General features: G+C 41.3%; 1 protein-coding gene across 1 annotated transcript in view; it reads left to right on the top strand.

The window, feature by feature from the left end:
* Positions 1–13,449, top strand: part of syn3 (synapsin III) — a 109,903-nt gene that overhangs the window by 7,576 nt on the left and 88,878 nt on the right. Inside the window, exon 2 of the mRNA XM_058416766.1 lies at positions 8,094–8,531. Coding sequence (XP_058272749.1) covers positions 8,125–8,531 — 407 coding nt within the window. The 5' untranslated portion in view covers positions 8,094–8,124. The remainder of the gene's footprint in view (positions 1–8,093; positions 8,532–13,449) is intronic.

The raw sequence follows: 13,449 nt of genomic DNA, 5'->3' as shown, positions 1-13,449 counted from the left end.
TAATGTCTTCTACTGAAGCATGTGATCAGACGTAACTCTGATGGATTTGATCTAAAATGGATCATCAGTTTTTTACATAAAAGGGGCGATGTCCATGCAGCTCGAGGGACATTAAAGCCAAAATGGGGACGCACCAAATACTAAAAGCTTTGAAATTCGTGTCCATATTTCACAGAGTCTCCTTTTTACTTTCACTTTTCATCATGTGTAATGAAAATGGTTGTAATTTAAACAACCATTAAAATAAAAGCATTTTCTCTAGTGCTGTCAGACTTATACCTGATATATACTGTATATATGAAACCTTATACTCTGTACATATAACACTAGACACAAGGTAAACACCAGAGATGGGAGCTCAGTCCAACACACACAATAACACACTCATTCACAATCATAGGCAATTAAGAGTTGACATTCTGGAGGATCTATCTTCTAATTTCTAGATATACAAATATCTCCACTGAATTGGCAACCGTAGTCTTATATCCCTTAATATCATGTTATATACACTATATTGCCAAAAGTATTCGCTCACCTGCCTTGACTCGCATATGAACTTAAGTGACATCCCATTCCTAATCCATAGGGTTCAATATGATGTCGGTCCACCCTTTGCAGCTACAACAGCTTCAACTCTTCTGGGAAGGCTGTCCACAAGGTTTAGGAGTGTGTTTATGGGAATTTTTGACCATTCTTCCAGAAGCGCATTTGTGAGGTCACACACTGATGTTGGACGAGAAGGCCTGGCTCTCAGTCTCCGCTCTAATTCATCCCAAAGGTGTTCTATCGGGTTGAGGTCAGGACTCTGTGCAGGCCAGTCAAGTTCATCCACACCAGACTCTGTCATCCATGTCTTTATGGACCTTGCTTTGTGCACTGGTGCACAGTCATGTTGGAAGAGGAAGGGGCCAGCTCCAAACTGTTCCCACAAAGTTGGGAGCATGGAATTGTCCAAAATGTCTTGGTATGCTGAAGCATTCAGAGTTCCTTTCACTGGAACTAAGGGGCCAAGCCCAGCTCCTGAAAAACAACCCCACACCATAATCCCCCCTCCACCAAACTTTACACTTGGCACAATGCAGTCAGACAAGTACCGTTCTCCTGGCAACCGCCAAACCCAGACTCGTCCATCAGATTGCCAGATGGAGAAGCGCGATTCGTCACTCCAGAGAACGCGTCTCCACTGCTCTAGAGTCCAGTGGTGGCGTGCTTTACACCACTGCATCCGACGCTTTGCATTGCACTTGGTGATGTATGGCTTGGATGCAGCTGCTCGGCCATGGAAACCCATTCCATGAAGCTCTCTGCGCACTGTTCTTGAGCTAATCTGAAGGCCACATGAAGTTTGGAGGTCTGTAGCGATTGACTCTGCAGAAAGTTGGCGATCTCTTCGCACTATGCGCCTCAGCATCCGCTGACCCCGCTCCGTCAGTTTACGTGGCCTACCACTTCGTGGCTGAGTTGCTGTCGTTCCCAAACACTTCCACATTCTTATAATGCAGCTGACAGTTGACTGTGGAATATTTAGGAGCGAGGAAATTTCACGACTGGATTTGTTGCACAGGTGGCATCCTATCACAGTTCCACGCTGGAATTCACTGCTCCTGAGAGCGACCCATTCTTTCACAAATGTTTGTAAAAACAGTCTGCATGCCTAGGTGCTTGATTTTATACACCTGTGGCCATGGAAGTGATTGGAACACCTGATTCTGATTATTTGGATGGGTGAGCGAATACTTTTGGCAATATAGTGTATAATACCATTATTCCAAAGTCAAGGGCCTTACATTTGTGGTGTAATATTTGACGCAGTATTGAAGGGAATGTGTCATCATTAGGGGAGGCTGAGGGTTGTAATGATGTAATGATTGTTTGTATATTTCCACTGGCGAGATCCTGTGTAGCCTTGTGGCAGCAAAACTCAACTTAATGTACAGGAGATGAGTCCAGCAGCTGCATCTCATTCAGCTGAGCGTGTAAAACCTTTATGAAAGGTAATCAGGCACAATCATAATGTCTGTGTTGCGATTCACAAAATGTTTTGCTTCAGTGAATGGAAGTCCTGCAAGCCAAAGGAAAGACCTACCTTGAAAAAGTACTTGTAACCCAGCCATAATACATCATTTACTGTCAGTCATTTATTCATTAACAGTAACTGCTTTATCTTGGTAAGGATCACGGTGGATCTGGAGCCAATCCCAGGAACACAGGAACTCAGCCCAGATTGGGCGTCACATCTTCACAAGGCCATATTTTTTTTACACCTTGGAGCAGTTTAACATATCCAACCCACTTGCCTGCATGTGTCTGTGGGCAGTAGGAGGAAACTCATTTGAAGATGAGGAGAACATAGGAAATTCTCGAACAGACAGTAACCCAATCTCAGGATGAAACCAAGAAACCTGGAGCTGTGAGGCAGTAATGTGACCTTCTGTTCCAACAGGGCTGAAATGGGTTCCTTATTTCATTATGCACTACCATTTTTAAAGAAAAGCTTTTCATCAAGGGTTCAATTTCAATTTAATTCATTGAGCTCAAAATGTAAATTGGTCCCTCTATGCTGTCAGCTTTTCCCATAGAGGCTTTTGCTTTTTCTTATCTGTGTAATCGGTAATGTACCGTTTCTATACAGACCAAGCCTTATGTGTTGACTACTGTTCCAGTTAGAATATTCTTGGCTGTATGTTGGTCCCATGATGGCTACTTCCAGTTCAGTCCAGTTACTGTCTCTATGGAGTTCTGCATGTTCACCTCATGGCTATCTGGGTTCTTTATGGGTTCTCCATTTTCTTCCTATGTCCCAAAAACATGCTGTGAGGTGATCTGAACTTAAATTGCTCCTCGGTGTGTGTGCATAGTGTCCTGTGTTGGATTGGACTCCCATTCAGAAAACGATTCCCAAATCACACAGAGTGTTCCTGGGATAGACTCCAGACTCAACAGAACTCTGACCAGAAGATGACAAAATGAACATTTCTCAAGCATTAGTATTCTGATGAATTTGCTAGAAGTGTGCTTTTAAGATTTTTATCATGGATTATGGGACAGTACGGTACGGTATGGTAGCTTGAGCACAATTACAGAAGTGATTTTAAACCATGGAGGAAATGCAGACAGGAAGTGGAGTAAAGTGGTTGTGTTTGTTGTTGGCAAGCTTGTGGAGAGAGTGTTTGTGTGTTTGTGGTTAGAACAAGCCAGGAACGAGCCAGGTCTTCAGCTGTGGACTGGAAGCCAGCCACTGGCCAAGTGTGTGTGGCCTGCTGACAGGCTTTGAAATTTGGTTACTGCATGGTGTCTCCAACTGTTCATCCCTTCTGCCAGCCGCAGATGTGCAGCCAGCCGTAGACGCTTGGTGAGATTATCCTCCAGCTGTTGTAGCCTGGACTAGGCATTTTTGTATTGGCAAATATCTAGCACCCTTGGTGACTGACTGTGGGTGCCAAATGGTGGGATATATATAGATATAGGCAATATAGATACCAAAATCCCATCTTGTGTCCACCAGTGTGTCCATTTTGTACTTACAGAAATCCACTTCTTATAAGAACATGGAATTTAATCTTTTTGTATGATAATTTAAATGAAATTTGAGCCTCATTCTAATACCGCTTCTTATTTATGACGCCTATAATGCCAGCCAGATGAATGATTTTTATGATTTTCCCTTAAAGTAAGTTGTTAATCGACTCATTTTCAGCATGAAGCACTTTGTGTACCTTATGCAACTTTCTCAAAGTTTGTTGTTATTAAAACACAAGCTAATGCAAGAACCCGATTGAAAGCGGCACACAGTGAAAAAAGGCATCGAATTAACTTGACTTAATCACGTACATCGGTTTCACGTGATTGAATTAACACAATTAGTTTTAGTTCTTCTTGCGTGATTTGATCGTGTATTTTTAAAGCCCTGACTAATAAAATCAAACACCGAGCACACACCTGAGCTGAGGATTGAACCCACAACACTGGTGTTATGTAACAGACACATTACTACGTCTCATCAGTGCCATTAGTCTGGTGAGATTTCTCATTGTACCTGGTTTATGTTAATACTACATGAATTAATCATGAATGAAACAAGTTTAAATTAAGTTCAGTTTATGGTAATCATGCCTTGTGTTATTTTTAATGTAAACTACACTGATCAGGCATAACATTATGATCACCGGGAGGTGAATTGAATAAGACTGATGATCTCCTCATCATGGCCCCTGTTAGTGGGTGGGATATATCAGGCAGCAAGTCGACATTTTGTCCTCAAAGTTGATGTGTTAGAAGCAGGAAAAATGGGCAAGCGTAAGGATTTGAGCGAGTTTGATGAAGGGCCAAATTGTGATGGCTAGACCACTGGATCAGAGCATCTCCAAAACTGCAGCTCTTGTGGGGTGTTCCCGGTCTGCAGTGGTCAGTATCAATCAAAAGTGGTCCAAGGAAGGAACAGTGGTGAACCAGCGACAGGGTCATGGGCGGCCAAGGCTCATTGATGCACGTGGGGAGTGAAGGCTGGCGATCCAACAGACGAGCTACTGATGCTCAAATTAAGTTAACGCTGGTTCTGACACAAAGGTGTCAGAATATACAGTGCATGACTGGTCAGGGCTGTTTTGGTAGCTAAAAGGGAACCAACACCAATATTAGACACATTATTAGGTCATAATGATCGGCTGATCGGTGTATACATAATATTTTTCTTAAATCTGACTGACCACATACTCCTTTTATTAAAACAATGCAGTAACACAGTGTCTCAATGATCATTAATGGCAATCTGTGTTTAAAAAAATGAGTAAAACGTCCACTAACAACTTGATATAAGCCTTTCATAAATTCCCGTGAATGTGTCACACATATATTCGGTGTTACTCTTCTCTGGCTCTGTAATAACCTGCAGCGGCTGAGTGTGATCCATGACTCTTACTCAGCATGTTAGTGCCCTTTCCTCTGCACTTGGTACTAGAGAGCAAAGGAAGCTGCCAAATAATCCTGCGCAAAGCCTGTTTATCTTTACACTGGCTTTAACTCAGCTGATGGCTGTTTTAATAACCCCCTTTCACAAATGGCAGCATGAGAGACTGAGATTCTCCTTCTTCTTTCTCCTTCCTAATTGTTGGTATCGCTTTGGCACCTCATACTGTGCTTTGGGAGTGCTCATTGTAGCTGTCAGACGTGCTTTTGTGCCTCTCTTTTGCGCTACTCAGAACCAGGCTCATCTTTTCTATAGTTTGAGCAGAATGTGAGGAGGAGAAGAATGAGATATGCTTTGAAATTCATCAATACGTACAGTGTGACAGATTTGTATTGTATGTTGAGGGTACACAGGAATGTAGCTGTTGATTGCAGGAGTCCAAAATGTTCTGCTGAGGATCTCACATTAGAGACGGGAGCCTTCGCTTGCTTTCTTCCATAAAAATGAACCACATTTAAAGACCTATATGTTCTTCTTCCCTTAAGAATCTTTTAAAACAATGGTGATGGGATATTTTGGAATTCTTCTTGATGTGCTTGGCTCACGTCTGGATCGTTTTATCCACAGTGTTGTTCGACTACAGACTTTTTAATGCGATCATGAACACAGCATGTTGTATCTATTTTTTCACTCCATCCTCGCTTTCAGAGGTGAGAGGAGGTGTAGTGCATTCAGTGTAGGAGTGGTTTGCTAAACAACAAGGTTAAATCCTATTTGTTATTAATATCTTCTCAGGTTGTCCAGCTATCTATTCATACCAGATTTGGCACTATATCTTAAGAACAAGTGGTTGAATTTTTTTTTCTTTTTTGTAGGAATGATCCCGATCCCAAACTGATTTCAGAGCTGATTCGATCAGGAGTCAAAGGGCAAATGTTTGAAATAGTTTTTCTTTTCAATTGGTTTATTCCTGTTTGTCCTACAGAGATGTTACTCACACGTCCCTATTCATTCCCATTATGCAGCTATATAAGAATTCTATCATCAGTTTATCCCGGATTCTCATTAGCTACCACAATATATATCAAGAAGTCACTGAATGTTTGTAGGAATTTGATATGATCGGGAATTATCATGAAATATGTCAAAAGTTTAAAACTTATATCCGGAATTTAGACATTTCTGGAAAGCTACTTAAAGTAAGAGCTCTATAGAAATAAAAATTCAATTCAGTTCAATAGAAATGACCAGCAGGTGAATATTAATCCACACAGGCTCAAGGTCACAGCAAGGTCAACCATCAGAAATAGTTATTTATTGTTTATTAGATTTATCTGTGTTTAAATTATGACTAGAAGGACTAGACTAGTTGATAGCTTCATGATTTCTGCAGATTCAGTAATAAATAGGATTTAAAGGACACTTTTGTTTAGCTGTTTATACAAAAGGTTATTTGTTTATTTGAAAATGCTAACATATTTTAATGTATTGTGATACACTGGTTCTGTGGAAATTCTCTTCAAACTCTCACATTTTTGAGTCTGGCCCATTTGGCCACATCAGTGTAATGACATGAGATGAAAGTGCCACTCAGACTAAAACAGAAAGCTTCGCTTTTCATCAGCCATTATACAAACCAGCACTGCATCACTTAGCACCTTGTCTCATGTCTTACTGTCAAATCTTTATCTTTCACCTCCAGTTCTCTGCAGCTCTCCAGCTCTTTCTTTCTTTCTTCTTCAGCCTTATTCAGGCCACCATAACACTCTGTTCACCCCGGCTTTTATCTAGCGAGAGCAGATCCTCTCTCTGCTCTGTGTTTTGTAAAGACTAACTGAAAACAGGATTTCAGGAGCCTCAGTGTCTCTACTGCTGCTCCTCATTCTGTCTAAAAGATGCAAATCTAATGATCCATGCAGTTCTTTCCCCTAAATGACTGCTTATGCAACTGCTGTCTTTTACTTCTTCTTTTTTTCCGTACATGCTGTCTCAACTCCAGTGCTTTAAAGTGCAGATTCTCACTTTATTTTATTTAATGACGACAAAATGATGGGGATACAATAACTTTTCAGTTTAATAATTAATTATTAACTGTGAGCTGTGTCAGGTCAGATTTGATGGACCTTTTTTACACATATACACCAAATTATAGTTATATGTCAGATATGCTGCATGTAATCAGGCTTACGAAGAATAACGAGGTGACGGGTCAAGTCCGCAGCCAATCAGAGGAGAGGGAGGGCTTCTAGCACATACTATAATAAACCAAATACAGTGAAGGAGTGTGACAGTCCAGTGTAATGCCATAATAAAGCAAACCTGGTTAACAGTAAAGCTTTTTAAGGCTTTTTTTGAGTCTAACCCCAGGTTATAGTCATACTAACATTATAAGATTATGAAAATTCAGGATTAATTGTTAATCCTAGGTAAAGTTTTAGCAGTGTGAAACCTCCAACAACATAAACCCAGTATTCTATTTAGCCGGAGTTTACCATCACCCAGGAAACCCAGTTCACGTCTAAAAAGCAATAAAGTGTGATTGGTGTTTCTCTATAGATTGTGGCTTGATCAATAAGAACAATAAATGTTTGATTCTAGTAATACTGAGAGGACAAGATATATATCGGTTGCAGATAATTACATCCACCGAGTCTCAGATCCCTGGAGCCTTCCAAGTCGAATCCTATCATGTTAAAGTAGGTTAGTATATCAGTGGCGTGTCATTGCTGTTGAGGCGTCCTACTGAGTGCTGTAAGTGTGTAGGATGTGGTTTGGGTGTTATATGCAGCCATGAATTCTGCGTGAATACTCTTGAGCTGTGAGATTCAGTTGTAAATTGGATTCCACAAATAGCTTGCTGTAACCTTTTGGTTTTAACCAGAAATACATACTAAAATGTTACTTTCCGTAATTTTAAGTAAAATTTGATTAATTACAACTGCATATAGATTCATTCTTATAAAGCTTAAAATAAGTTATGATCTATGAGTTATGATGATTTCAAGCCCCAGCACTGCCAGGCTGCCACCTTTGGGCCCTTGAGCAAGGCCCTCAACTCTCCCTGCTCCGGGGGCGCTGCACCATAGCTGCTTTGACTCCATCCTCCTCAGCTGGGATATGCCAAGAAAAGAATTCCACTGTGCTGTAATATGTGTGTAATAAAGGCTTTTTTCTTTTCTCCCAGCTCTTCTCTCTCGCCGATCAACAGCACCACCATGAATTACTTGCGCCGGCGTCTGTCCGACAGCAGCTTTGTAGCCAACCTGCCCAATGGCTACATGATGGACTTGCAGAGGCCCTCCGGCTCTAGCGGTTCCAGCAGCTCCACCAGCTCCCCGGCGTCCCCGGCCACGGAGAGGCGTCAGCAGCAGCCTGCAGCACCAGCAGCAGCAGCAGGAGCAGCAGCACCGTGTCCACCTCCTCAACCCGCCTCCTCGGGCACGTTTCTCAGCTCTTTCTCCAGCGTGGTGAAGACCGCTCAGATCGCCAGTGCTGTGCAGGCCAAAGCTGCTGCTCATGCTGACAGTACAGCAGCTGCAGCAGCGAGTGCCACCGCTCTGGCCAAGGCTGTAGTCCGCAAGCCCAAAGTGCTGTTAGTCATCGATGATGCACACACAGACTGGTAAGAGATATCTACAGCACTTTCGCTATCATTTACTAAAAAATAAATACTAAACATAACTTTTCATTACCCGACACCTGTATGGTCCTATAAAGAAACAGCAGACTTGTCAATAGAAATAAATAAATAAATAAATAAATAAATAAATAAATAAATAAATAAATAAATAAATAAAGCAAATGACTCTAACTTTATTCTCAAAGTAGTTGTTAGGAAAAAAACATTTTATTTTAGGCAGCTCCCAACAGTCCATTAGCCCCAGTAGAGATTTACAACCCGCTGATAATGTTCCGTCTGTTAATGAGCCATGCTGTTTGCTGCAGTTTGGATTGAAGCAGGGATGTACTTTTAAAAAAATAAAAGGGAAATAAGGGAGCTTTCGATTAGCATAACCGCACGAAAAGCACATGCTGCTGAAAGCGAATGCGACACTCCTCCATGCTGTGAGCTTCCTGTTATCATTTTTTTTTAGGAGTGACACTGCAGAAATGTCATCGTACAAATCCAAATATCTCGAGTGGAATCCGTTTGATCTAGTGTTTCTCCGTGTGTGATAAATGACGAAAGATATCCTTACGACATGTATTTGTAGTCATTTTTATTGCTAATTTTAGGCTCTCTTGGCAAAAGTTAAGTATTTGAGCATTTAAGCGATTATCTGAGAGAAGAAGAAAGTTAGAGTGACTAAAAAATGTCTAGTGTAGTCTTGAAACAGAAAGCACTCGATAAATCTGACTATACTCAAGATATTTTTATTTGCCGACAGTCGAAAAACATCTAAGATCAGTTCCTAATTTCTATAGACTCAGCAGAAACCTGAGCATTTAGTACCAGAGTGATGACACTTCTATTTTCCTTTCTTTCTGTGTGTTTTTTAAAATATCATTATCGTGTATTTATGTTGTTTCAGACTGACAAGAACTCTCTTCCTCTCTCAGATTAGATCAGCTCCAGACAAGAACGTCATAGACAAACAAACCTCAGCTCTTTTATCGTGACGCACTTAAAATAAACATTTAACTAACTTGCTTCCCTTCGTAAAATCACTTCGAGCTGAGTATACGAGGAATAATCTAGCTTATTTATTTATTTATTTATTTATGTTGGAGACAGTGCTTTGATTGATAATACTTAAAAGAAAATATTTTCACCCTTTTTTTCCAGTTGACTGTTGTTCTGCTCTGGTGTTGAAATGTAAATCGACTTATTGGACATTTTCAGTGAACAAATTATTTTATTGCTAGTCACAAGTCTGATATAAAACGAGTCAGGACTCTGTTGGCTTGTAGTGTGAGACCTGTGTTTTTCCCTCTGTTGGATAACCTTACACAGAATTTTAGTGGTTGAAGATAGCATCTCCAAATGTCAAAATTATGAGCAAGCACTTGGATCATCTCAGAGAGCAGAAATGGGTTCGATATCAAGGATATCACGCTTTGTTTGGGGTTTTTTTTTGTATGAATATATCACCCCTAGTAGGCTAGGTAAAAAGAGATATACTTATGAAACACTACAAATTCTTAAAGCCATGAGTGTCTACTTTCATATCAGCTTTATATTAAGCACCACTGTGGAGTTTGACATGACAAAGAGTTCACCTTTAAGCCCAGTCACTTGTGCTGCTTGTATATAGTGTCAGATAAACTTAAAAGTAAACTAGATATAGTACTAGATTCAGTGTCTGGTAGTAAGACGTAGTGACCGTATCAGTACTGAGTTCTGCTGGAGTGTTTATGCTTCTGTTCATTTTCGCCACACGTGTGAGAGTAACAGTGTGAGAGCTGCACTAGCTGCAGTGATTCTCTTTGACAGCAGGGTGGGGCAATAGTCCAACTTGACAAGGCCTGTATTCGAAATACGACATATCTAACACTCTGCACCAGATGGAGCTAGATATAAACGGAATGAAAAATCCAGCCCTGTAAAAGAAATCAACTTCAAGAAGGAAGATTTATCTACAGTTACATTGCGAAAGCACTGAACAACACAAGCTCTCCCCCAGCATTTAATCTTCTAACTGACACTTAGAATTAAGTGTGTACAGTAGAGGTCTTCTTAAGACAAAATAATTTATAGATCCTGGCATTTTTTTGTTAGTGGGAGCTATCCTTCACACATTTTTATCTCCTTTCACAGTGTTCTTTTGTAGGTGTGAGCTTTGATTTGCTTGAAAGCTCAAAATGCAGTATGTTAAGTGTGTAACAGTGATCGAATTTCTATCTGTTGATCTGCTGCTCTAAATATATGTATAAGCTTTGAAGCGTGTGTGACAGAGACCTGGGAATTTGGGCTATAACAGTTTCTCAAAAACAGCCACATTACTCGAGATATATTGATGCAGTTATGTTCGTCAGTGCATCAATAATGTGTAGCACGTATTCTAGGAGTGTCTCTAGGAGTCTGGAGTCTATCCCAGGGGACTCGGGGCACAAGGCAGGGGACACCCTGGATGGGTTGTCAGTCCATCTCACATAAACACCCATTCACACACTATAGGCAATTTAGAGATGCCAATCAGCCTAAGGCATGTGTTTGGACTGGGGGAGGAAAGCAGAGTATCAGGAGGAAACCTCTGAAGCACAGGGAGAACATGCAAACTCCACACACACACACACACACACAGAGGATACAGGAATCGAACCCCCAGCCCCTGCAAACTATAATTTTCCTTAATTTAGTTTGTTCTGTTTCTATAACTAGTTGTCTCATTTGATGAACACACACACTGCATTGCGGATGCCTTTTTATGTCATTTGTCCGAGCGTCATATCTGACCGCTTGCTCACACCTGCACACACACTTGTATCTATTTTAAACTGTTCGCGCAGATAAAACATCTGGATGCACTGCCCACTTTACTAGGAACACCTGTACACCTGAACATTCATGCAGTTGTCTAATCAGCCAATCACGTGGCAGCAGAACAAAGCATACAGTCATGCAGATACAGATTAAAAGCTTTGGGCAGTATTCACATCAAACATCAGAATGAAGTTCATTTGGTACATCCATAAGATAAATTGTAAATCTAGTGTATACAGATGTGCAGCAGGGTGTTTTTGACAATGTCTTTACCCTTTAGTCTGTTCACATTGCAGTGAGACTCAATGAAAAGTCAATGGGTTCTAGACTCGTCCATGAGATTGTGGACTGGACATATGATATGGTTAAGGATCTTCTGTCCTCGTAGCTACTGCTAATAGGTGGCACAAGTCCTAATTGGATAGCAAGCAATCTGAACTTGTCATATAACAATCCCTTCATTTTGCTGCTTTGCACTGTGGTACAGAACAGCTTTTCTGTTCACACTTCCAAAAAACACAAACTCCGCTCCAAGGCGACGTCAGCAGGACAATAGAGACTTCTGTACACGTGTCTATGCCGTGCTCACAGATACAAAGTCAGCAGTGAATGAATTTCTGACCTCAGCTCAGAGAGATTTAGCCACAGAGACCAATTTGACATTTTGATAACAATGAGGCTTTATTGAGCTCGCTATTTCAGTGTCTCGAATAGCCAAACAGCATCTATTTATTGGAAATTCCTCATGAGAGCATTGGCAAGGAATGTCTTCAGAAAGACTGAACATTAACCTGCTCCAAACCAGATGTCAAAATTATTTGGAGCCTAAACACCTGACATGTACATCACATGATTTTTACCTCTCTTTGTGTTTTGGGATTTTCTTTAAACATTAGGACTAGCATATAACATGTTTACACCAAGTACTGTATGAAGTATATCCCCTCTGGTCTCATATATAAGATACATTATGTGGGCAAATGTTTGTGCACCCCTGACCATAACATTCATATGTAAACTGATGTTTCAATGTTTAAAGCACAAAATTGTGTAGCCTTACAGTTTCCCACACTGGCAGTTTAGTCTGAAACAGAGCAGTGTTTGTATGATTATCAGTAATGTGAAAATGTCATGTGGAGCTGGAAACACAGCACAGTACTGAGCCTGAGCCTGAGACTACCTGTAGGAGGTTATGTGAATTCAGTTGGAACTGGAACTTTACCGCGATGCCTGTGAATGTGAACACAGCTCGTAACACTTGTGAATGAAAGTAACCTGTGTGTTTCAGGATGCTTCTCCCTTGCCTGTTGTTGAAATTTTGCTGGAAGAGGAAGTGTAACCCCTCCCCCGGGTCCTACTTGCAACCACTCCAAGTGGATCTCCAACCCGGGTCTCCAGCATGGGAGGCGGGTGCACTAACAAGAAGGATAAAGACTGTAGCCCCGAGTGTCAGTCGCTAGTTCGCCTCTTGAGATCAGGGGAGTGAGGTTTACCTGCACAGCCCCTAGTGCTGGCCTCCGTTACACTCACCCCCTAAACCTCACTTCCATCCGGGTCACGGCACCAATGTAACCCCTCCTGGGTCCTACTCCCCCAAGAGGGTCTCGGGCATGGGATTGGGGTGCAGTAACAGGGAGGCTAAAGACTGCAGCCTCAAAGTGATCACTCAGTCTCAGAGTGATACTTTCCAATTGTGGGCATCTATGAGCTCATGTGTGTGGAAGATGGCAGATAGCAGTTTCCTCAGATACACTGTGATGTAGCATGTTTAGAAAGATATGCTGGCTGGATTCATGCCTGAGAGGAAGCACATGTCTCCTGTCTCTGTTTAGTAGCTGTCACGTGATGAGGAATGCTGGTTAGTGGGTGGGAGATGTTGGAAAAGTGATAGAAATCCATTTTGAACCATTTAGGTAGAAAGGTATGAGATGTATCGAATGTGTAGATGTGCTTAATAGATGTACAAGACATGGTAGAAGGTAGAAAAGGTGTAAAGGAATTCATATTTCCAAAAAGATGGGGCAGAGTTTGAGTGTTTGTGCCTCAAGAGCCGGCGACTATAGTCTCTCGCCATCTCTCTCTCTCTCTCTCTCTCTTCCTCTATGAGCATTCCAGA

This window comes from Hemibagrus wyckioides, linkage group LG19 (assembly GCF_019097595.1).
Source record: "Hemibagrus wyckioides isolate EC202008001 linkage group LG19, SWU_Hwy_1.0, whole genome shotgun sequence".
NCBI classification, from domain to species: domain Eukaryota; kingdom Metazoa; phylum Chordata; class Actinopteri; order Siluriformes; family Bagridae; genus Hemibagrus; species Hemibagrus wyckioides.
Note: the sequence above shows the minus strand (reverse complement) of the source record. Positions and strands in the feature narration are given on the sequence as shown.